The sequence below is a fragment of the Apis mellifera genome, linkage group LG6 (assembly GCF_003254395.2).
Source record: "Apis mellifera strain DH4 linkage group LG6, Amel_HAv3.1, whole genome shotgun sequence".
Taxonomy (NCBI): domain Eukaryota; kingdom Metazoa; phylum Arthropoda; class Insecta; order Hymenoptera; family Apidae; genus Apis; species Apis mellifera.
Window position 1 is genome coordinate 3,000,419 of NC_037643.1, and position 25,304 is coordinate 3,025,722.

Sequence of the window (25,304 nt, forward strand, 5' to 3'; positions counted from 1 at the left end):
AACCTCAGCATCATTTTTGACCCTTATTCAAAAACGAGATAATTTTTGACAAAATATTATATTTCCCAAAATAATCTAAGCGAAACTGTACGAATTATGTTCGAAATACACGAATTGTATCCGCTTTTGACTCTCTCGAACGTAGAAATCTATCGAGGGGCAAATCGATGAGAGTGAAATTCTCGACGATCCGCAAGCTGGGTGACGACTAGTAGTCGCGGCGCCACGAGTTCTGCCTGTACACAGAAGCCGTTGCGCGTGAATTAGCGATGCATCCCGAATAGATTTATCACGTCCAGATTAAGATTGACCCTAGAAAGAAGAAAGCGTCGAAATAATCGATTTTAACTGGTTGCGCCCGCGCGGCTGTCGACTCCGCGACCAGCACCCCTGGTGGTAGTTAACGGCACTACGTCAACTGTCTACGTGGACAAGGGGAAACTCGGTGGCGCGTGGGCGTGGTCGTGGTAGTGACGTGAACAGTACTCACGTGCGTGCGTGCGTGCAGTTGTGTTGTGCGCGACCTGATGCTGAATGCACGGGGTGCAAGGCCAACGACAGGGGTTGGCACGGACTGATTTCACCATCAGACTGGCGCCAAGCGGGGAGGTCTGTCTCGCGTGCCAACACACATCAATGGTTCAGGTGAGTGGTTCGTCGGTTCACGATCGCTTATTTTCGAGACGAATTCTCGGGACGAGGTATTCGCGCCTCTTGATCCCGATTACGAGACGCGAATTCCTTTGCGCGGACGGGAAGATTATCGTCGCGCGTCGTGTTCAGGAATAAATTCGCGAATATCGCGTCCGAGATGTCGCCACTGTGTCGGACGCGAGATGGACGATACCACTGCGCTCACGTGGCTGCAACTGATTTCATATCATTGCAATTTTGCTTATGTGGCTGTATTCGTTGTGTTTTGAAATTTGTTTTTTTTTTTTATTATTACATCGTACGATACCTTTCCATTCATCATCTATATTTTATTTGTGAAATAAAAATGTTATGTTGATTCTATTTAATGGTGCTTATTATTAGTTATTATTGATTTTTAATCAAGCGTTTTAGTTTCCATTTTGGTTTTCGATATTATTAAATCAAATTAGATTGATTCAGTCAACATTTTGAAATTAAGAAGTTAAATTTCAACTTTTCATTAACTTTATCACTTTAATCGATCCAATTATTCAAATAATTGGAATCAACATACCTATTCTTTATTTTTAATATTAATTATCTAAATATCATCAATTGCAATATCATTTCGCGCTATTGTTAACAAATAGTATAATTATTAATAAATAACAATCCTGTAGGATTAATAAACATATACTTAAATATGTAATTTACATTAAACGGCAATTCTCCAAAGGAATATTCCAGTTGAAACTCTGTTTAACCGTGTTTATATTCCATTCTAGTGATAATAGTCTATGAAATCGACAATAATAACAATTGCGATTTTATGGCACGTGTTTGCGCACGCAAATACCGATACAACGATATCGATTATTTAAAACAAAGAATGGAAGAATCGTTATCGCTACGAATTAACACGAATATCGTGTTGATCGTACACACGTCGATCGTAAACATCGTTAGAACGAGCTGTTCAAAAGCTGATCGAAAAATTGCGTGTCGTGGCTCTATCCGTGGCCCTACGACTATTAATCCTACGACGGTTTCCGGAAATTCTTGGGGGTTAGCAGGGAGCAGTGTAAATCCTTAGCTGGTCCTCGTTGTGGTCCTTTATGTAAATGGATAATGGGTCTTCCCGGTACTTGGCCAGGTTCCTAGACGACCAGGCACTACCACCAACGTGCATTGCAACGCCGAAGGGCAGTTCATTAACTGCCGGACTCTGGTTCGATGAGAGTTACGGGGAACCGAATAGCTTTGAAGTGGTAGACGCCTCGAGGGCGTCCACTGCTGAACAATGAGAATTATCTTTCTCCCTCTCTTCCCTACCTACCTACCTACCTATTTCCTTCTTTATCTTCCAAACCTTTTGCATCTCCATATTCATCCCTCTCCACATGTGTGCACGTGCATGTATATACGTGCAAGCAGCGTTTGTGCGAGCAGACTCTGACGCCTATAATTGAGCCGCTTCAGGCTAGGAAACAATCATCGTGGGAATCGGCATGTATGAAAGCAATCTTAATGAATTGACGGATGAGAAGTATCGAAGTGTGTCCTCTCGTGGCCACTGCCAATTATTGTGGTCAGCGAGCCAAATAGAATAGGTCGTGTATCGTCGAGGCAACGATTATAATTATTGGCAAAAACGAAAACGTAAAACGTTACTTTGACCTGGTACAATTATATATTGAGATTTATTCGATCAAGGGAATTCATTGGAAATTTAATATTTAAAAAGTTTTCTGTTTTGTGACAGTAATTTATAAGATTTTTTTTCTCAATTAATAACATATTTCAATGAATAGAAATTTGATGAGGTCTTTTGTAGAAAATAATTATTTATTTATTATTTAATCTTTCTAAATAAGAGTCATTGCATTAATATTAATAATTTTGAAAATAATAATTTATTCGTTGTAGAATGCAATATAATAAAAAGTCAATGTAAAATGGTTAAATCAAGAAATACAAATTTCTATATATACTTTGTTTCTGATAATCTGTTTGATCTATACCTTGTTTATAATAAAATCAAGTTTTAATTCCAACCACTATTAACGCTACAATCGTTTTCTATTCTGAACCGGTAAAATCACATGTGACACAAAAATGGTAAAGAAATTAATTTCCAAATTTTTAAGATACTTATATCCTACTATGTATCCTATTATATATGTATTTTTAAAAATATTTTACAATATAACATAATTGAAATAAGACAAACATAACTTTATGAAATAATATATATATATAATATATGATATGATATAATCTAAAAAAAAATAAATAGTCAAAAATTGTTTAAATTTTAAATTTTTAATATTTAAAATTGTTTAAATTTTTCAAAATTTTATCTTTGAAATATATCACATTATGTTTCGATTTAATCAGATTATTTCCATTTTTTTACACATGGTACATGGTACTTGATTCGTTGTTAATTGTTATATAGGTACTAAAAGCTTCGAGGAAAGGTGGCAACTCCATGCGTGACTTCTACTACTTGCAGCGGTTCTATATCAGATTATGGCAACTTACTTAATGACTCTTTATCAAAATAATTGTTGGCAATGTAATAATCTCTTGCCTTGCATAAGTAGACCTGTTTATACGTTGAATTAGACACGATGATTTCATTTGATTTTGATGTTTTTGATGGTTAATTAACAGCTATTTAATCACTTATTATTAGTATATTTTATATCTATTAAACAACAATTTTATAAATCATTTGTTTTGTTAATTTTGTCTCAAATATTTTATATATTATTTGAAATATAATTATCTTCAAATATTGTTTATATTTTTTTTAAATAAATATAATTGTTTATATCCCTCAATTAAAAAGATAAAAATTAGAAATATTATTTTACATGTTTCATATGTAACAAGTGTTTCGTTATTAATAGCTCTCGCGTTTGTTGAGGGTATCGATTCTAGTTTGATAGCGTAGTATCCTCTTTTATAAATCACGAGTAGCCAATATATTGGACGTGTCACACGTGACCATAAAAGAGAGAATATCATATCTCAATAGATGTTGTACATCTTTCGCGATAACATCTATATCTTCTGTCACATTTAAGATAAAGTATTCTTTACACCATATTTCGATCTCCAAATTAAATATCCAATTAACTAACTTTCAAAATCCAATATATCTCGAATTCCAAAACTGCGATAATTCGTCGCAACAAAATCCGTATATTTAGACGTAACATTTTTCTTTATTTCACAGAAAACATCCCTTTCCCAAAAAAGCAAATAGTTGTCGAAACTCGAAGTTCACGATTTATCGACGATATGGATCGGTCGCCTCGCGAACTGTAGAATACTTTCGAATTCGTTGCACGAATCCCGATCGAATTCGGTGCGTGAAATCCATCCGTCTCACAGATGCTATCTCTCGTCAACCGGGGGGTATTTGAAATGATTCATTCGATCAGATACCAGGAGGAGCAGAGCGAGCGGACACGATGAGCGCGATAGATAGATTTCTCTTGTTCACCTGGTAACTTGTTTGATTTCAATCATTTTCGAGTGTTTTCAATACATTTTCGAAGTGTTTTCAACGGGAAACCGGCAGCGCGGCCGTGGTATATTGTTTTATCGTTTCCGACCGTTTTCAATGGGGTCGACGTGCCGGATATACAAATCGAAAACGTCGAATTACATCCAGCCCCGTTGGTCCCATGCTACACATACATACCGATATACGCCGTCTGATGCGTCTAACGCACCATCACTGAATCATTTTCTCGGCGTTCGCGCGCGCCTCTGTCACGTTTTGATTCGATTATTTTTACCGTGAGATGTTCACCGTTCGTCCGATCCTCGAACACAATGTTTTTTAATCAAACGAAAACCGTAGATCTCGCATGAATCTACATTCGATATCCTCCATTCTCATTCGTTTAACGAAATAAACGATTTCGTACGATTTGTTCGGATTTCATGCTCCTCGTTTATCTCATTTCATTAAGGAATATGTCCGATCGATTTAAAATTTTAAAATTTCGTTTCTTTCGAGAATTTGATTTTCGATAAATTGTTGTTCGATAAATTTTAAAATCTATCGTTTAAATATTTCATTTAAATATGGATGAATATTATTCGGAGAATATAATTCTTCTCGAAGAATGTACGTTTGATAATTCGTGTTACAATAGAGAGAATCTTTTCGTGTATAAATGCCTTTCTTAAATTGGCAACATTTCACTTACTTCTATATGCATTAGGTACTTGTTAATTATGTTTGTTTTTCGTTAGCCAAGTCCCACCAGCTATTTATTCTTGCATAACCGGTAGGGAATGTATTTTTTTCAACTATTTAGTCGTCAAATTATGATATGCATATGTAAACTTGCATACGCTTTGCCAGAACGCTTGGTACATATTTTTATCTTGGACATTTCGTACAGAGTCAAGGGAATTATTTGTACTTGGTACTCTCTGGTGTTTTACAGAGTTGTTTGGAATAGATTTAAAAATGATTTAAAAATATAGAGTAAATTTTTGATATGTTGGAATAAAAAATTAATTCTAAGATTATATTTTCCTCGTATATTATTTAAAAAGTCTGCATATTTCATATGATAAAAAAGAAATTAAATTGACAATTATGGACAGATCGTAGAAAATTAAATATTTTCCAATACTTTGACAATTGTACACGATAAAAAAAAAAGAATATTAGAGATAAGAGGAAAGTAAAAAGAAATGTTCCTTTCTAAGCTCCATGTAATAAGGCCAAAGACTTTAGCCACTCGTCTCAAGACCACTATAATTGCGTCTACTTTTTATTTTATCCATTATTCGCCATTATTTTTTTCACTCATCTCGTTCCCTTTTTCAATTTTTATTTTTAAACAAGTTGACAAATTATATCCTAAAAAATTTCATACAATTAAATTACTTGATTTAATTAATACGAAAAGTATTGAATTATGTTCCATCACCAGAGCAAAACTTTTCTCATTTCTAATCATCGTTTTCTATAAACTATCCTTCTCGAAAATCTTCTTTTTTTAATGACGACTTACGACGATTTATCTACTTTTTATTTTATCCATTATTCGCCATTATTTCTTTCACTTATCTCGTTCCCTTTTTCAATTTTTATTTTTAAACAAGTTGACAAATTATATCCTAAAAAATTTCATACAATTAAATTACTTGATTTAATTAATACGAAAAGTGTTGAATTATGTTCCATCACCAGAGCAAAACTTTCTCATTTTTAATCATCGTTTTCTATAAACTATCCTTCTTGAAAATCTTCTTTTTTTTAATGACGACTTACGACGATTTATCGAAGCAAGTTGAACAACTGTTTCTTCCGCATTCTTCCGCAGAATACTAGCCCTGTCCACTTAGTTTCCGCGCACGACAAAGCTCGCTAATTACTCGGCCAGGAAGCACGCACCGGGTCTCTTGACACGATTTACACTTCCAGATAGCAAAAAGGTCGGAGACCAGGGAACAGAGATTCGTACGGCTGCATATTTTCACGACGACACTCGCCCCTTCTCTCCTCTTTTTTTTTTTCTTCTTTTTTTTTCCCCTCCGTTTCTTCCTATTCTCAGCGTCGTCGGTCTGTTTGTGGCAGATCTGAGAATCGCAGCTTGTTTAATTATCTCGGTAGTTATGCAAAGCAAATACGTGCACTAGGGGGAAAATTGAAGACCTGCTAATTATCGCGTAAAGACGTAAAAAAAAAAGAGAGAGAAAGAAAAGGGGGAACAGGAAGTGGAGATAAGAAGAAGAAGAAGAAGAAACGGTGGGAGGAGGAACTAGGGTAAAAGGAACATGAACGGATGGGGGAGGGGAAAGAAGGGCAGTCGTTTAATTGCAGCGGTTCACCACTCGACAAAAGTGGCTTTCGTGCTTTCCGGACTACGACAGTTATGCCTGACCTCTAGCTATGAAAAGAAATTCCTCTTTGAGATTCCATCGAGGCCGGCTAACTATTTTTCCTTTTCTCTCTCTCTCTCTCCCTCTCCTACGATTCTTTTTGTACATCCGGAATTGAGCGTTTGCAATTAGCCTGGAAGCCTAGTGGTAGCTTTCAGCTACGAATTGAAAATTATGACTTATCCCCGTTTATAAAATTCGTTCATAATCGGTAATTATGGATGGTTCACGTGTGACGAAAACATACGAAATTTTTCAAGTGTATCGAATTTTCTTTCTAATTCTTCGGTTTCCAATTTGACGAAACTTAATTGGTCAATCGACAAGATGAATTTTTTCTTATATTCGATATATATTATACTTGATATGATTAATCGAAGAAATATTCATTCACCTAAAAAATTTAATCTTTTCAACTCTTTATTGAAATTTTTTGAACATATTGAGTTTGAATTATTGAATATAATACTCGAGTACAAAAAAGTAGAACGATTTAAAATTCGTATTTCGTATTAAGTCAATAATATCGTTACACTTTTTCGTCTATTATATTAATTTAATAAACTTATATAACTTATTCTTTCGAACCGAAATAATCGACGAACGATAGATTGTATCAGAAACTTTTTAAATAGACGTCTCGTCGCCTCGTTCACCGCAAAATCCCCCGTCAGATTATCTCGAGCAGCCCGAGGTATTTTTCGCAAGTTCGATAATACGCACGTTTGCTTATCTCCACCGCGGAAAGTGGAATGGTGTGGAATGGCGAGGAGGGGTTGAAGATGGGCGCAATTCGTTTATTATCGCAAACCGCATCTCTTTCCAATACCTACCCCTTTCACCGGCTGTATCCGAATAGAGAGAGAGAGAGGCCGAACCTATAGAAGTGGTTTCAACCGAAGGAAAGAACGAGAGAGAGGAAGGGAGACGAAGATAGAGGGAAGTTTCAAAGAATTTCCAATTCTCAGCTTTTCAGTATCGCCACCGCCTTCGACGCTTCGTTTGAGAGGCGGAAGGATGAGGATAGAAGGGTGATAAAACAGGAAAAGGCGAAGGGAGAGGGATGATGGTGGTCGAAGGGAGAGCCGTAATGAATGGTATTCAGTTTATTCTGGACTAAGTTACGTTGTACGCGCGCGGCCGACCTCGGTACAGGCATCCAGGCACTGAACTAGAAGTAAAATGGGACCGTGGCAAAATTGAAAGCAGGAATTTACCCTTTATTCCTGCCTCTCCCGATCTTCGTACCTGTTTCCTACCCTTTTCCAGCCTACCGTCGTTCTTTAACTTTTCCCCTCCTTTATCTTTTCCTTCCTTCTTCCCTCCTTCGCGTCTCCTTCTTTCCAGGAGCCTGTCTCTGCTTGCGAGCGCATCCCCCATTCTCCTAAAAAGAGAAAATCGAAAATGGAGGAGGAGCAAAAACGCGTTTTCCATTCACCACCTTTGAGAACAGTTTTCAAAGAGCAACCGAATTTTCCATAAATATGCTCTCCGAAATTAACGAAATCATTTCTTTGTACCTCTTGATCTACATGTCGTGATAGGCATAATAAAACTTGATTCGATTTCACTTGTTGTCTGTATATATGTGAAGGATAAAATATGTATAGAATAGTGATTGGATTTTGATTTTTGATATTATTGGAATTATTGATCAGTTCTGAATTAGACAGATTTTTGGAAAATTACAATTACATTTTCAAGAGAAAATATAGAAAATATCATTAACTATTAACTCATTTATATTCTCTTGTAGTAATTTAAGAATTTTATATTTTGGCAATGAGATATTAGGATAAAAAATAATTTCAATGGCAAAGTTTTTTCTATTTCCTGAATAAGTTTTGATAATTTTAATATCTATTATTACCCAAATATTTGAAATTTTTAATTACTAATCCTGTGTAACGTAGATGGAGATCGAATATAATCAAAATGCACGCGTACACGTATATCCTTTAACGATAGAAATGGAAACGTGACGTGTTTTATCGTCGTATATCAAAAGTTTAGTTCGATAATGCGTGCGATCGCACTTGGTGTCATTGGTTGCATTTCCTGTATCGTTGCTGCGCGCTGGAATTGTGATTACAGAAAGGATAGAGTTTCGCACGAAAACATAGGGACCGGATATAGCGAATTGTGCTTTCAAGCTTTCGTCGTGCATCGTATACACATTCAGCGCCTGCAAAGCCTGCACTGTGGTTCGTGTGCGACCTAACGAAAGCCCAAGTACACAATTTGATAATGGGTTAGCTGTGTAACGTGCACACATTTGCCAACCGTGGTACACGCGGTATCCAGGACACACTGAATCAGTAATAACAATGTGTTTGCATAATCAATCATGCCCTTTCTCCCATTTCTTCCTCTCTTTGTCTTGTTACGATGCCATGTTTTCCAGATGCGAAAAATTGAGCAAGATGGATAATATTATCCATTCAGCCTCGAAAAATATGCGCTTACTTTACTCGTTTGCCCAGCTAATAGTTGTTAACATTTTAAATTTTTGAAAAATTATTTATCTTTTATTTCTTTAATCTTTCTTCCAAATATAATATTTCCAGTTTTAATAACTCGATCAAAATTGAACAACGAAAGCGATTCGATAATTCTTGAATAAATATTAATCACAATGCTCGCATAATCCAATATATTCCTGAGAACCTATGAAATTTCCATACATAATATTCCCATCTCTATAAATATTAATTATTCGATACTCTTTTTTTTTTTTTTTAAACTTCATGATACGTGTACATCGTCAACTTGACGAGCCACATTCGTCACGGGTTAATAGTATGCAAACGAACATTGCGTGGTATGCAAATAAATATACCATAGTCTAAATATGGAGACATCTGTCTTTCTTTCTTTCCTTTTTTTTTCCGCATCGCGTCAGAATAAGTTAATACGTATAATGCGTATAAACGCGATGAAAACGCCTCTCGGGGTTCAGAAATTTTTCTCGCGCGCTTTTACAGTACGTTGCACAGTTATACGGGAGGTTAGTTTCGGCTTGTAAAAATCTTGGCTGCAGCGGACGCGACCGGGTTCCCCCCATTTTTCCCTTAGGATCGCGTAACAAGTAGACGGAACCACAACTGCGCCAAGGTAATACCGCCATTTCTGCGGACACTTTACACATTCATCCGTGATTCTCCCTTTTTCCCTCGAGTTATGTCCGGTTTATATTATAATCGCGATTATAATACTCCCAAGATGTTGATAATTGATAAATTTTTTAAACTTTTCTCCTATATTCTTCAAAAAATTATTATCTATTCTGAAAATACTTATATAATTGAATTTGATAAAATTATATATAGAGAAAAGTTGTACCAATTGTTTCTCATTCCTATTCTATTTTGTACGTCGAGGCGTTTTTTTTTTTTATAATTTTACTATTCAATTTTTAACGAAGCGTGAAACCAGAGAGAAGTCGAGTAAATAAATAAGTTGTTTTAATTAAATTATATATTTAATTAATGAAAGAATTTTTTGTTCGAATGACGATTTTTTTTTATAGTGTCTTGTACTGTTTTTAATAAACCAAGCGTAGTTAAATTAAAATTGTATTATTCCATTATAAAAGTGGCCAGTTGAAAAAGATCGATACAATGTTTGCACTTAATAATATTTTTAATAAAAAGATTTAATTATCAACAATTAGATATCGATAATGAATTATATCTAATACAAAAAAAAAAATAAAGAACTATTCAATTGATAAAAAGAGAAACAATTCTCAAAATCATGGAGATGGATTTAATCAAATAATTCTATTGGTCACTTCTATCTTCTGACGATCACACGAGGAGAGATAATCACATAGATAAACTACTTAAATCTTGTTGGCAAACAGAATCATTAGGATTGGTACAAAAGTTGTACAGGACACTTTGTATCGAAGATAACATCGGACACAGAGATTATATTCGCCAAAGGTGCGAACTATGAATTTTGTTCATTAAATACTTGGCCTGTTGTGGCTTATATATATGATCGTGATTTTAATGTACCCAGGGAAGTCGTACCGATCCATTATCACCCTAGAACCGCTGTTTCCAAGCGAAATTTCACCGGATCCCCCAGGGAATTCTGCCGTGCATTTTCGTGGCTGCCTCACAATACCTACAATCTGTTTTCTTCCGTTTAGCACTATAATTGCGCTATTATTATGAATGCCGCGGTCCATCCTCCTACGACTCCTATTTCTCAGGCACTTGTACGATTGCGAATTCTTCCCAGAAAATCATTGGATGCGTGTATCTCTTGGTAAATTTTCTTCTTGCAGAGTGCAGTAATTTTGTTGTTAAATATCGATATACGTGTATATAGTTATAAATGTAGAACATTATATTTTGTAGATAAGGAAACGAGCTAATTCGAAAGGAAAATAGCTGTTTAATTCGTGTTAATCTCTAAATTTGATCGATTTTATGTCTATGCATATCGTTAATTGTGAAAATTACATTAACGAAGATTAGGAATGTTTAAATTTTTGTTAAAAAACATGATTATTTATTTATTTATGTTTAGTTTTTTAAATATAGTGTCATTCTTTTTCTTCTCTTTTTTAACAGAAATATCGAAACACAATATTGTTTTATTTTTATTTTCGTTAAAAATTTCACTTCATTGCTCTTAATACTAATTTTTCTTAAAATCGATCTATAAAAAAAATCAATATGATCTTTCCATTGAAATTAAACTTTTTTCAAATTCCTAATGATGCTGATTAATTGGAAACATTTTTTATTGGACTATCAGAAGTGCATAAAAATCGTTAAATTATAAACCAACTAAATCAGATTGCATTTAAGAAAAATTTCTAAAAAGACATCTACATGATTGATTTCAAATATAATCGAGAATACATAGATAGTATATTTGAATCAAATTTTCTTAGATATACGAATCTTGTGTTTATGTAATATACAATATTATCGAAATAAAAAGTAGATGGACATTTATGTGTTGATAAGATAAAGATTAAAAAAAAATTATCAGATATATATAACATTTAATTTAATTTAACGTTGCGAGATATAATTTTTATCATCAATGTATGAATCACTATATTATTTTAACTATTCGATGTAATACGATTTCGATTATTTTCAATAATTATTGCCTTTTAATTTTCACGTTTATTTAGATTCTCTTTCGAAAGAAAAATTCATTTTTAATTTCAAGAGTTTTAAATATCGTGATGGCAACATTTCTTAATAATTTATCAAAGTATGATATTTTATTTTTTTCCCGTAACTATCGGCAACAAGAAACCGAGGACGCGGTAATTAGAACGATAAAACAAGCAACCCGATTCTGTTTTAGACAGACCCAATATACTGTTGCCAAAGACTTCGTTCCTTATCGAGACATCGAAAACTTGTTTACCCCCATGTTTTGCAGTGAAATAGCTGCGGCATGATTTTTTTTCTCGGCGAACTTTGGCCAACAAAGTTTCAAAGTTATAATCGTAGCCATATTTCGCTCAGCGTTTTAGTTTCCTATGATATAAACGATGCACTTATTTCCTTTTCTTCTTATAGTTGCTATTTCAAACTACATCCATTTCTTTTATTTGTTTCTCCGTGTCAATAATCTCGTATTTCGAGAAATCTCTACTATGAACACAAATATATATATATATCACAAAAAAATTTCTTTCATAACCTTTAATTCATCCGTTTGATAAAAACATTTGAACGAATTGAATTTAATCGCTTTCATTCCTTTTTCTCGATCATCACGTAAAAAGATTTATTAAAACGACAAAATCACTCTTTGATTTTCATATGCAGTTGGGATGTCGGCCATCGAACTTAAGTCTGACCTGCCTGGTTATTCTGGTTCTCATGAATATCACGTTGACTTTCCTGTTGCTGCAGTCGGAGACTTGCCTCCCGATCATAATGCCGAGGGATTTGGGATCGAACGCTATAACCGAGTGGAACCTCGGCACTTTAATCAAAGAGCCGCAGCAGCAAGAGCAGCAGCAACAATCGGACTGCGTCACGCAAGATTACCAATCGTTGCCAGTTGACGCGACCGAGTTGAAATTAAATATAAATCTCGGCAGATGGGACGCCCGCAGGTTGTTCCGCACCTTCGACCATATCCTCGTCGGGTCGAGTTTCGTTAAATTGTCGCGTGCTTACCGCGTGTGCCTGGCCACGCAGAGCTCCGTCGAGAAGCTGCACTCGATCGTCCAGGCGGCCCACCACTGGACGGGGCCGATGTCGGTCGCCTTGTACGTGGCCGGCGACGAGGAGTTCGAGGTTCTGCAGAAGTATCTGATCTACCTGAGAAAGTGTTACGAGCCGATACGCGAGAGGGTTGCGTTCTCGTTGGCCGTGCCCAGGGTCAGACCCGTGAAGAGGCAGCCCCGCGAATTTGACCCGCCCGAGATGGTGGACTGTGCCAAACCCGAGGGGACGTTGAACGAGTTGATGAACGGGGTCTCGAACGAGCAGGCCAACTGGCGGATACGAAACGCGTACCCTCAGAATCACATGAGGAACCTGGCCAGGAAGAATTGCCAGTCCGACTACGTGTTCCTCACCGACGTGGACATCGTGCCGAGTTTCAATTTGACCGGGGCCCTCGATGAATTTCTTAGAGCCGATACCTGTGATAAGTGCGCCTACGTGATACCGACGTACGAGCTGGACTCACGCGTCAGATTTCCGCAGAATAAGACGGAATTGGTCAGGTTGGCGAGGAAGGGGTTGGCCAGGCCGTTCCATCAGAAAGTCTTTATCCACAATCAGTTCGCGACCAATTTCACCAGGTGAGAACGTTTGTTTATTTATTTATTCTTTTTTTTTTATGAATAAAATTATTCAAATTACGTACGTGTTGTGTTTAGATGGATATTGGATACCTCGCCCAATCATAAAAAGTATGGAAATATGAAGAGTGGCAAGGTGTACGTCAGTCACGACGTGACGAACTTTGAATTCCTTTACGAACCGTTCTACGTGGCAAAGGATATCGTTCCGGCTCACGACGAAAGATTTATGGGTTACGGATACACTAGAAACACTCAGGTATGAATTTCTCACACGGATATTATTTTTTGATGATTAATAATCTGGTCTATCAGATATTGTGCTGTTAACGAAACAAGCAAGCGTATATCGAATCTAATTACTTCATTATTCGTAAATTAATTATTATTTATTGTTTCGATTTGTTCGGACCCGTTGACGGCACATACCCAACACTACTACGCGATTTGTTTTTCCCTCTAAAATAATCGTTAACAAACTCGAAAGGAAAATTTTCGCGAACGATAAAATAGTTTGAAAATCGCCTTAAGAATCGCCTTATTAAACCTTATTGGTCAACTTTCTGGAAATGATATTGTATAATTTAATTTAACGCAGATTCAATTCAATTAGACATTTACCGTTAATTTCAAAACTTCTTCCCCGGGCGGAACTAATTTGAACGATTATTTTTAACCGGAAACGAAATGAGCGCGAATCGAATTAAAGCGCGGAGAGCGAATTAAACAGTTATACTCGTATCGTTTTTCACATTGTCGAGAACATTCGAGCAAATGTGAATTCGCGAATTGAGCGGCGGCCGATATTAAAACGTGGCAAAATGGGAAAGAAAGAGAGAAAAAAAAAATATTGTATATTCACGCGATTCGAGGTCGACGACGATACGGGGATGGTGATCAGCCAGGAAATAGCTCGAGAGAGGAAATAGCTCGAGAGTGAGAACTCGAGGGGAACACATGGTAGTTTGGTGGTACGAACTCGGGCAAATCCCACGCGCCAAGGATATTAATTGAATTACATATTATCGTTGCAGGCGTTATCGCGCAATGGAGGCTCATTTTGCTGAACAAGCATTATTCAATTTAAACTTGATACGTTTCCTACCGTCTAATCGAAACCATTGTATATCAGAAATGTACCCCTCGCATTCTGATATGGATTAATTCTCGTCTCAAACTCGTATTTTTCGTATCTATTGATAACATTAATAGTAGAATGTTATTGGATTATCCAAAGATTCTTTCGAATTTCATCGAGCTACTACTAGAAATAGCACGAAACTAGATTTGATTTTAATTTTCTAATTAAATAATAGAGATGTTATATTATTGATACTTACAGAAAGAAAATATGATCGATATTGATTAGTATTTAATTTTCTGCAGTATTTGTAGGTGGTTCTTTTTTATGTTGGGATAAAAAAATACGTAGAACGTACGATGATATTTATTGTTCGGTTATCTTTTATGAATATTCAAATAACGTGTTTTTATTGGCGATAAAATTTATTTTATAATATATCTCATGAAGTATACAATAACTACTATCGATGTAATATTTACTTACACCGAGTTATAAATTTCATGACACAGTGTCTCTGTTTTACGTTCGAATTTTCATAAAAAAAATTTCGAATTATAAATAAAATTGTATACTCGAGAATTGAGAATCGTTAGCCTACAATATATACCAAACTTTCACTTTCACATTTATATCCTATACGTATGCGAATTTGTAACCCAATTAGAAGGAATTAAATATACTGGAATAACAATAATCGCAATAAAATAAAAGAAATTCACAACAATTCTTCATAAAAAGAAAAAAATTCCTAAATTACTCCCAATAAATAGATATAACGATATTTCTATCACGGAAACGAATGTTTAAAGCAGAATATAACCGCGATTGATTGAAAAACGATTCCGAACGACACGAATTTTGAACGAGTTTCATTTACCAGAATTATCCAATTATTAATCGTGAAAGTTTTATCGATTTAAAAAGAACAATTCGATAAATCCTCGTCTTCTTAAATCAAATTTTCCAACCCCCTCATCTTACGTATCAACGTATCGTACCTTAACGCGTTCCCATCCGCGCGATCTATCGATCTACGCCAGGAATGCTACGCACGCAACGCGGGGAAAAACGCGTGCAGACACGCGTGACGCGTTTCGTGGCTTTTTTTCTTTTTTTCCAACGGCGGTGTCGGAGGTTTCGGAGGGAAGGGAAACCCGTTCAGGATTCCCTGGGATGGAAATAACGAAATTCCATCGTGCGGCGAAAATCCGGGCGCAGCGTGGCCCTGCTCCGTATTCGCGAAAGCAAGTATGCCGCGGCAATAAAACGGGTATAAATCTACACGAGCGTTGGTAACAACGGGCGCGAAACAGGCGTACACAGGCGCGAACGTAAGCAACGTAACACGCTCTCTCTCTCTCTCTCTCTCTCTCTCCGTTTCCAACGGTGTACCATCGGTATTCGCATCTTCTCTGCGGTTCGTTCGCGCAACATCCACTCCCCACGGAGGAATGAGAATGGATATCGTTCGCCTCACCTATCCCTCTTGTATTTCGCTCCACTCCAACCTCTTGACGGGTCCGTCCCTCACGATCCAATGCAATCCTGTCGCGCCGTTCTTTCCGTCGTCGAGCAACCATCCAGTTTCCACCTTCCTTTCCTTTTCCTTTTCCTTCTCCAACCCTCCCTCGCGTTCCATTCCACCCTGTTCCTTCGAAAACATCCCGTAAAGCTGGCCTTTCCCACCTTTTTTGCCACCTTGTTCTCGGCCGAGAGCAACACGTTCCCTCCCTCGAACAGGGAGACAAATTCGAAACGGGCGAAGCGAATTTTTTTTACGTTTCGTACGTTCGTTTATTCGGGTTGAAGTTTTCAGTTTCGACGAGTTTATTAAAATGAGATTTATTTTTTTTTAAGAAAATTAGTGCGGTGATTGATTTTGTTGCTCGCTTTCTGGAGAACGTTCGAGAGAATTTATTTGGTTCATAAGTTTTTTATCTTCTCCTCTTTTTTTAAAGCTGTTCGTTTCTCCATGTTTATTTTCTTTTTATTTTATCGAGATAAATCAAGAACATAATAATATTTCCAATTTTATACATTCGTTGCGCAATTATTCTTACAAATTTTATAAACCAATATTCTTCGACGAGATGAAATTTCGCCAGATATTCGAAAAAAATCATCTCGACCGATTTCTAATCTTGGAAAATTTTTACAAGGATTGAAATCACTTGATCCCGCGAATTCCACGACAAATTGCATCTCGTGTGCAATCAAAAACGTATTCTTCGTGCGAGGTGTATTGTGCCACGATTCTTCAAAACCATCGATACGAAAAATACGGAAATTCAATAACAACAACAACGATTCACGAAATTCAAACGATAGAAAAATATTTTTATCGTGTAATTCGATGCACGTAGCAAGGAACGGCAATGTAGGGGCGCTCTTCGAAATATTATCCCCTCCTTCCCTCCTCCCCCTCAAGCGTTCTCCAACAAGCGTCCTCTGTGCACCGTCTCGATAAATTTCGAAGCGACTCGTTTCAATATTGACCTTTCGACGTTCATTTCGAAGATTGACTTTCGATCGGGTATGAAATTGATTCGACAGCACCGGGATGCCGTAGCCGTGAGTGACGAGACACGCGAGCAGGCTGCCCTGTGGGTGGAAGGCAGGGGAGGAGGGATGGGCAAGCTGCGTGCAGATGGCTTCGATTCAAAGGGAAAGAAGATAGCTGCCTGCCTCACCTGTCTGTGCTCGCCGATTGAGCGATTACCTCGGCGCGAGTCGTCAATCAGGAAGCGGACCGGGCTTGAATGGCGCGATTCGACTTCATTGAAAGCGAACGAAGCACGAAGTTATTTCCACGGATCGCCGTTTCTTCCTCCCTCTTCTGTCTGCCCGACGAATGGAATTTTGTCGGAAAAAAAAAAAAAAGAGATTAACCTAGAGATCTATTAAAAGTTTACCGGGATGATTTCGTTGCTTTTTCAGATATTTCTTCTTTCTCTATCTCCACCGATATAATTTCTTCCTTCCTTCTCCGCCTCGCTTCCGCCTCTTATTAGCCCGGATAAAATTGTCCGGTGAATGGTGGCTGGCTATCGATACGTAATTAACTCGATTCCGATAAAGACTTTACGGTGAGAGTAGCGAAGCAGAGGAAAAGAAGGAAGACGAATACGGTTGGGAAAATAATAGATTAATGGAAATTGAATCGTTTGCTCTCTCAGCGTTAATTTTTCCAAGTTTCAATATATATATGTAACAAAAGATTTATCGTCATTAATAATCGATTCTTCAAACGGTTATACAATGGCACTCTCCCCTCTCCTTTCTACAATGGTTCTTATTATTATTCGAACGAACTTCGTTGTTTCGCCGAGAGATCAATTCGAATGCAATCTTTTCACGTATATCTACATTATTATTATTATTATTATTATCGCGGAAGGCAACAAATTTGGATGGATATTCCATTATGTTTAATCGGTAAATGTAGTGGACGGTTTAATTATCGAATTTAGTAGATGCTGAATGCCTCCGCTCGCAATTAGTTTCGTCATAGAAAGCTTGTTATATATCATCGTCATCGTCGGATGTGTACATTAACATTAATGCGCCATTGTTTATAAATAATTGCTCCTATATTGGAATTCCGACCCCCGTCATTGTCGTGTTTTCAACATGTTATACACAATATGATCCCCCAATTATACACGTCCATACTAATGACAAGCAATAAATTCACGTATCGCCAAGCTTATCGTTGATATTATCGTTGATCGTTTTGTTATCTTCCTTCCTCGACTATTGACACACACTCGATTCACGGTCCACGCGTGATTTTCTATCCAATAATTCCATTTTATACAAAAATAAAATTCATTCGCCTTTCGTCACTGTATAATATCATCACTCAATGAGGAGGAGGAAGCAATTTAAGCAATCCCTCTCGTTATTTCCTCCTAAGAGAGAGTTTACCTACGAGAAACCTCCGGGGTTAAAATCACGCGAGGAGGATCCCTCGTCGTTTATCTCGTCGAGCCGATCGGAATTGAAAGGCAATTCGTTGATGGTGTTTTATCCGTCCCTTTCCAGATCTCCCAGATATGATAAATGTAAGATAAATGTAGAAGACACGTTACGTAGAATCCTTACTCGCTAGGATTTATACGGACGTGCGATCGCATAAAACTCAATTATCAGATTTACTCGGCTGTTTCACTCGGTTATCCGCTGAAAAATTATGCGCCAAACTGTTTACCGAACTTAAAGGGGTCCTGCGGATGCATCGTCACGTATGGCCCTAATGCGTTACCAAGGTATTCATCAGAGAATCACCAAGGGCGCCATTTTGATAAAGGGAACAGCCATTTTCTATTCCTGTTTGAGAGCTAGGATCAATTGGAATGGAACGATAGTTTGATTCGACGAGCGAGTTTTTTCGTTATTCTCTCATTAATTCCGTGGTTGGATATTCGCGCTATTACGCGGGCTTACTCGGGCTTTTGTTTTTCGCTGGAAACGGATTATATGGGATATTTTGTGGCATTTCCGGCGGGGAATATTGAATTTTGATTCCTTGTGATTTGATTGGATTTTAGATAGTAGATTCCAGAAATGGAAGAAATGAAAGATACAATAAATTTCGACGTAACGTATGCTCATTTTGTATTTGACCAACGTCGAAACGTGTGTCTTTGTTTAAACGAACTTATAAATCAGCGTAAACCGTAATCCTCTAAAGGGGGATAATATCTTTATCCCCTCGTTAAATTTAATCACCCAAATTCTAGAAACACGGGGATCGAATAAAGTGTGTTAGGCGGTGGCGTGGCGTGTCATGATCGTAATGGTCCGCGGTGGCGATGGTGGCCTCCGTCGATGCTGAACCGTGAAATTAACACATTTCCCCAAGGTACGTAAAACAAAACCCACGCACAGTTTCCCTTACACTTTGTCCACGACAGATGGTGCCATAAAATTGCCATTTCTTCCTAACTATTTATAAACTTCGTATCGTTTCTTGTATAATTCATTCAGATATCTTTGATATCTTTGATACTTTTCTTTGTCGATAATTTAATACGATTATCATTATTTACATCATACATATTTTCTCTAAAACAGTTGCAGCAGATGTAAGACTTGATAAAAATTCTACTTATATTTCAATGACTCCATTATTTCACTAGTGTACAAAAGTAATAGGAACGAGATAGAAAAAAGAAAGAAATAAATCTTTTACTTTCATCTTTTCGTAATTTTCGAAAGCTGATTCTCGAAATTTCTAATTCTCGAGAGAGGGAATTCCTTTCGTCGCCCACCCTTTTCTTGGTCCAGAAATAATTCCACGCTTGATAACTTGATGCTCGTGATGCACACACGAGTCGCACAAATACCTATAAATAAACAGGATGTTAGAATATGTTCCAATGTATGTGCAAGTGTGTCCATGTACGAAGGTTAATGATTAGTGTGAACGCAAACCGCGCACAGGGCGCCCGGTTTCAACATTATTTCGTATTCCTCTTCGCGGAGAGGGGAGAGAGAGAGCGAATGGAATATGCTGTCAGTGCAGGCCAAACGAAAGAACGATCGTTAGCTGGATCTAGCCAAAATTGCGTAAATTTACAGTTTACAACGGTTGGATATCGTTTGAATAGAGCGGGGTGGTCCAAACGGAGGGAGCGCAGTCTGGAATATGTTAAATACCTCGGATCATTCCGTTTGCTTTTGAAAAGTTTTAGCGGTTATTCTAACCGCAATTTCGGATATTCAAAGCTTTGTTGTACGTTGAAACGAATTGTTTGAAACAAAGAAGAACAATTCTTTCGTGTATCGTGTATCGCTAATTTAAATTTATCTTGATAGAGATATTTTGTATTTTTAAACGAAGATTATTTATGTAATTAATTTAAACAGATTTATTTGGATGTATTCGGAGGATCGAATTTCTAGAAAAAAGCCAAAGTTGGTTTATAAAATATATATCTAGAAACGATATGGAATACCTTCGAACGATGAATTTTATTAAAATTGTTATAACTCAGTTAGAAAATTTAAATTAGTAGTGGATAAAGCGATCTCATTCTATTTCCATCTCGCTTTATCTAACCTGAACTTGTAATTCATTAATTGAAACACACATTATAAACTTTTGTCATCGTTTTGATATCTGGAAGAATAATATATCAATATTATATCTTTGTAATTAACTCCTCTCAATCTTATTTTGAATTTAAATCTTGTTTCTCTTTTATTTCTCGTTTCATTATTCATTTCGTTGGGTGATAAAAATTAACTCGAAACTTTCTTTCTTTGTCCTGTTCTGTGATTATTTTAGATGCAGAAATGGAATCCTTCGGCCAAAGCAAAGTGTCCGGGCCGGGTAATTAGGAAGATACGTCAACTCGTTACGTTGTTTAATGCAATCTGTGTTCCCTCGAAACTCGGGACAAACAGGTGCCCCACGAGTGGGGCTCGTGTTCCAAGAGGCAGAAATGTTTTACACCACGGCCGCAAGAATGTGACCCCCGGGAAATGCTGTAAAGGGAATTAATTCCCGTCCACTGACTAATTAAGATGTATAATCGTGTGCAATGCGCGTTACACGGGCAATTCAGTTTTACTAATCAACGAGGCAAGTGTTTACATTAAGGATGACGTTCGACCATTGCGCGCGATTAATATTCCCACTCTCGCCAAAGAGATTTCTCTAATCAAAGGTGTAATAATTCTAACGATGATTTGATAACATTTTCGTTTGACGATCGAATCAATCCGATCTAAAAATACAATGTAAAACTTGGATAAGATATATAGTTTAAAACTTTATCCTTCTTTAATGATTTACGACGATCAATAGATAAGATGAAATTTAATACTTCTTAAATTTAGTCCATTAAATTCAAACATTAATTATTGTAGAATTATTTTCATACGTAAAGATAAAATCGTGCGTTGAGAATTTATATTTTCTTAGAGTAGATCGTATTCAACGTTGTCATCGTTATGAAATTCATTCAAGCGTACGCAGTTGCACGAACGAGATTATGTTTGAATGATTGGACGACAATAGATACGTTCTTACGATAGAATTCGCGTGATTAACAATACCTCGATCCTGGAAACTCTGCACCACTATGTCATTCTGCCTCTGCGTACATATAATTATTCACTGGTCGTCTCTGAAACTGAAGATTACACGTCGTCTATCAATTTTGGACGTCGCGGAAGGCGTTATTGGCGCGTTTCCGCATTGTAGATCCTCCACGTTCCTTCCACGTTAATTACGGCCGATACCCGCGTGTCTCTCTTATCTCTACGAACCCTTAAAACATTATTCTTCTTTAGAAAGATTCGTGTTTAAAAAAAAACATTATTCACGCATTTACGTTAATTATAATTCCTCTTATTCAGGAATATTATTATATCTTTGAAAAAAATTTCACAAGAAAATCTCGTTCGTATAATTTTGAAAAGCTAAGACAACAAATTTTTCCAAATCATTGTGAAAATTATCGAGTAAGTTTGGCGCAATTACGAATGAAACAGGCATATTGTTATTCTTGGTAATCACAACCTGTCTGCCTGGGTTTACGCGCGACTGTCACGTATGACTTGCCATTGTTACGTATGATTATTCACGAAGACGCATCCATACTGGAGAACAGCAATGCCGGATCCCGTCTGTTAGGTGTGTCTGACCTGTCTCAGTTGGCGAACGTAGGACGAGATTGCCAGCCGTCCTCCTCCTCCTTCCACTATTCTAACGTATGGGGAAACGCAGTGTTTCCCTGTGTCGCTATGTGATATCTGCGGAAAATTTTATGAAACTTTATTTCGATGATTTTCCGCATAAAGAAGAAGAAGAAGAAACAGCGAAGCTGTTGTAATTTTACGTTCCATTATATTATTCATCCATCCATGTTTTCCATTTTGGATTTTGAATCTCTGCATGGAACGGACGTAAGAATACTTTTTCAATTTCGCGAACGAGTTGTGAAACGGTGGGAAAATTTGGCCAACGTTTGTTTCGCGTTTTGATTTGAAAACACGGGAAAAATGTGTAACAGCCATTGTCAGGGATTTTACACGCTATACCATAGCGTTTTGAGATTTTCATTTATGGAAACTCTTGAAACAGAGAAGCAGGGAATTTTTTTATTTTTTATTTTTCCCCTCCTCTTGTTGATTAAAGCAACTTGAATATTTGAATTAATTGAACAAATTGTATTCTTATGTCGTTCAGAATATTAAAATCCACGCCAGGTTCAGGTTAATCCAATTGCTAGGAAAAATCGCCTTGAATAAATGAAAAATGTAAATTAGAATTTCAATCGAAAAATTTCAATTGGATTTTTTACTTGTTCACGTTTGTTTTAAGATATAGTATATTAAAATTGGATGGATATCAAGTAAATTTAAAAGTGCAGTTTTCAGATGTTGAAAATTCAAATTCATATTTTGATGAAATTCCTTCATCGAAATTGAATATTATTATCGAATATTATTCCTCCAGAAGAAGCCCTGAAAACAAAGTTGAATTACTTATTTGAAATGATTTTCTATTTCCTTGTTTGTAATAAGAAAAAAGATGCTAGAAAAGACTTAGAAATATTGTCTTCTTCTTCGTTTTCTCATCAACACACCTGTAATTTAATTATTTAATTATTTTACTTTGAAAATCATCGATATATATATACTTAAACAATGATTTCTCCGTTTTGTGTGCACAGGTATACGAAATGTTCGTGGCTGGTTACCAATTCAAGGTCCTTTCCCCGGTTTTCACCGGTCACTGGGGCCTGCAGACAAGGAAGACGAGGCCGGCTTGGCGCGAACGGCAGAACAGTGCCAACAGGAAACACTTCGAGACGTTCAAGAAAGAGGTTTTCGCCCGTTACATGCGCGACCCCTTAAAGATGATGAAGAACGCCCACTGACGAAAAGTTCGTCGAAGATTTCGTTGACTCGTCACGAGATCTTGGATCGCCGTCCTTCACACTCGTCGCTACTCATCGAACGTGACACACCGATCCGTGACTGTCCCAAAGATGATGGTGTGGCTCTCTGATCCCTTTACCTGAACACGTTTGTGCCATAACGTTTAAAGAAAAACGTTTGTAAACGGGCGATACGAACGTTCGAACGTATCCTCGACGATCTAATCGATCGACTGTTCTATTTTTTTTCGCACCGTCGAATCGAAGATCATTTTCTATATATATATACATATATATATATATATATATTTTGTATTTCGTGTCGCGAACGATCTACATAATGTCAGATTACAGTATTAAATATTTGAAGTTGAACAACGGTTTTTCGCGTTTATTTATAAATGCAAACAGATATTCATTATTTCATACCTAAAAAATCGATCCATCCATTGTTGTGTTTGATTATCGTTTTATGCCAATCTTTCGCGAGATTTGAAAAATGTTTAAAGCGAAGAAAATGATGGTTAATGTGCCGGCTAATGGTCGTTGCTCAAACCGATTTTTTCCCGCTTCCACGTCGCAAGATCCCGTTAATAGCCCGGCGATAATTTATCTGTCGTTATCGATAAAATAATCAATTACTTCGTGACCCTCTATCGACGCCTGTCCAAAAGTTGCACCCGTTAAATTTAACATTTATGAATTTATTAAATGACAGTGAAATAATAAATACGACTCAACAACCGAGATGGCCGATTTACCAAAGTTCGATATGCAAATCGTTACGTACATGTAAGGAGGAAACCTCTTGCTTGGATGGATGCTGAGGTACATAGCTCTCAAGCTCTCGGTATTTTCTTGCTTCAACTCCGGTAATATCCGTCCCGGTCAATCGGTGACATATCACGTAGATCGTCTCAACATCTCGCATATCTTTTAGTCGAGGAGGAGAAACAGAGGACAGTGTAAACACGAAACGTCAAGTTTATGGTTAACTTCTAAATCCATGTGCACACTCATCGTACAAACATTGTTTCAGGCAAGAGCGAAATAATTTTGGATCGAAAAAACCGGTTTGTTCGATCGATTCGCGCACGCGTAATATCATATACAAGAAACCGTTGACACGATAGTCCATAATAGGCCTACGAAGGCGTCCGATCTTAAATCGCCGCCTTTTTTATATAACAACTCGATGGATATTCGAGGAATTTCTTCTTTCGCGATGTGAGAATGTAATTTATCGTGTATTGATAACATTGAAACGTTAATTTTATTCTTCGAGTCTCGAATAATTAATACGTTAGTTGCGTTAATGCTGCATAGGTGTTTTTCGATAATGTCAATTTTCTATCGTCAATAGAATAATATTATAGCAGTGAAAGTATTTATCAATTCTTACTTCAACCAAGAGAACCAAATCCACCCATCGTCCCATAATCCCATAATAAACACGAAGGAGAGGGAGGAGGAAAAAAAGAAAAGAGAATTATTTTTCGAGCCATCGTTCGAATTATTCGCGTTGTTATTATAATATTAATCGAAAAGTATCGATTAAAAATCGTAACTTACGAAACTTACGAGTCGAAATTTATGTGAGAGGAATGAAAGGGAGGAGGAAGAAGAATGGAAATGGAAGAGAGGCAATCAAGTGGCCGTGATCAAGGATGGTTTACTCGTACTTCCGCTTCATTCCGTTCCACCTTAAACGAAACTAATAAGCCCGTTTACCGCTTCCACTCACGGATCACCAAAGTCATCAGAGACTTGCCATAGAGGAATAAATATATATATCTGCCGGTGAGTTTCTGCACCGGCACGTACGCGGTGCACGAAAACAGGGAAACGAGGTCGATGGAACTTAAACTGGTATACCTCGTTAACTGTCTGTAATTTAAGAGTTTTTTTTTTTTTTTTTAAATCTGGGATCGATCGATCTTTGCTATTCTGGATGTTTCCCTTTCTCTTTCCT

At 36.9% G+C, this 25,304-nt stretch overlaps 1 protein-coding gene and 1 long non-coding RNA gene across 2 annotated transcripts; one reads left to right on the plus strand and one right to left on the minus strand.

The window, feature by feature from the left end:
• Window positions 1–42: 42 nt before the first annotated feature.
• On the minus strand, window positions 43–626 carry LOC107964568. Its single transcript, XR_001703292.2, has 2 exons — window positions 491–626; window positions 43–312 (listed from the first exon to the last, which is right to left on the minus strand). It is a non-coding gene; the product is annotated as an uncharacterized LOC107964568 (long non-coding RNA).
• On the plus strand, window positions 395–24,811 carry LOC410005 (beta-1,4-glucuronyltransferase 1). The gene is made up of 4 exons (XM_393493.6): window positions 395–645; window positions 12,366–13,354; window positions 13,433–13,613; window positions 23,126–24,811. The coding sequence occupies exons 1-4, from the start codon at window positions 535–537 to the stop codon at window positions 23,330–23,332; spliced, it is 1,488 nt and encodes a 495-aa protein (XP_393493.3). The 5' UTR covers window positions 395–534; the 3' UTR covers window positions 23,333–24,811.
• The last annotated feature ends 493 nt before the right edge of the window (window positions 24,812–25,304 follow it).

Excerpts from the sequence above, each read along its gene's own strand:
- LOC410005 (XM_393493.6), top strand. The coding sequence starts at position 535 with ATGCACGGGGTGCAAGGCCAACGACAGGGGTTGGCACGGACTGATTTC. Across the intron at positions 13,355-13,432 it reads TTCGCGACCAATTTCACCAG|ATGGATATTGGATACCTCGC; the intron begins GTGAGAACGTTT and ends TGTTGTGTTTAG. Across the intron at positions 13,614-23,125 it reads GATACACTAGAAACACTCAG|GTATACGAAATGTTCGTGGC; the intron begins GTATGAATTTCT and ends TTGTGTGCACAG.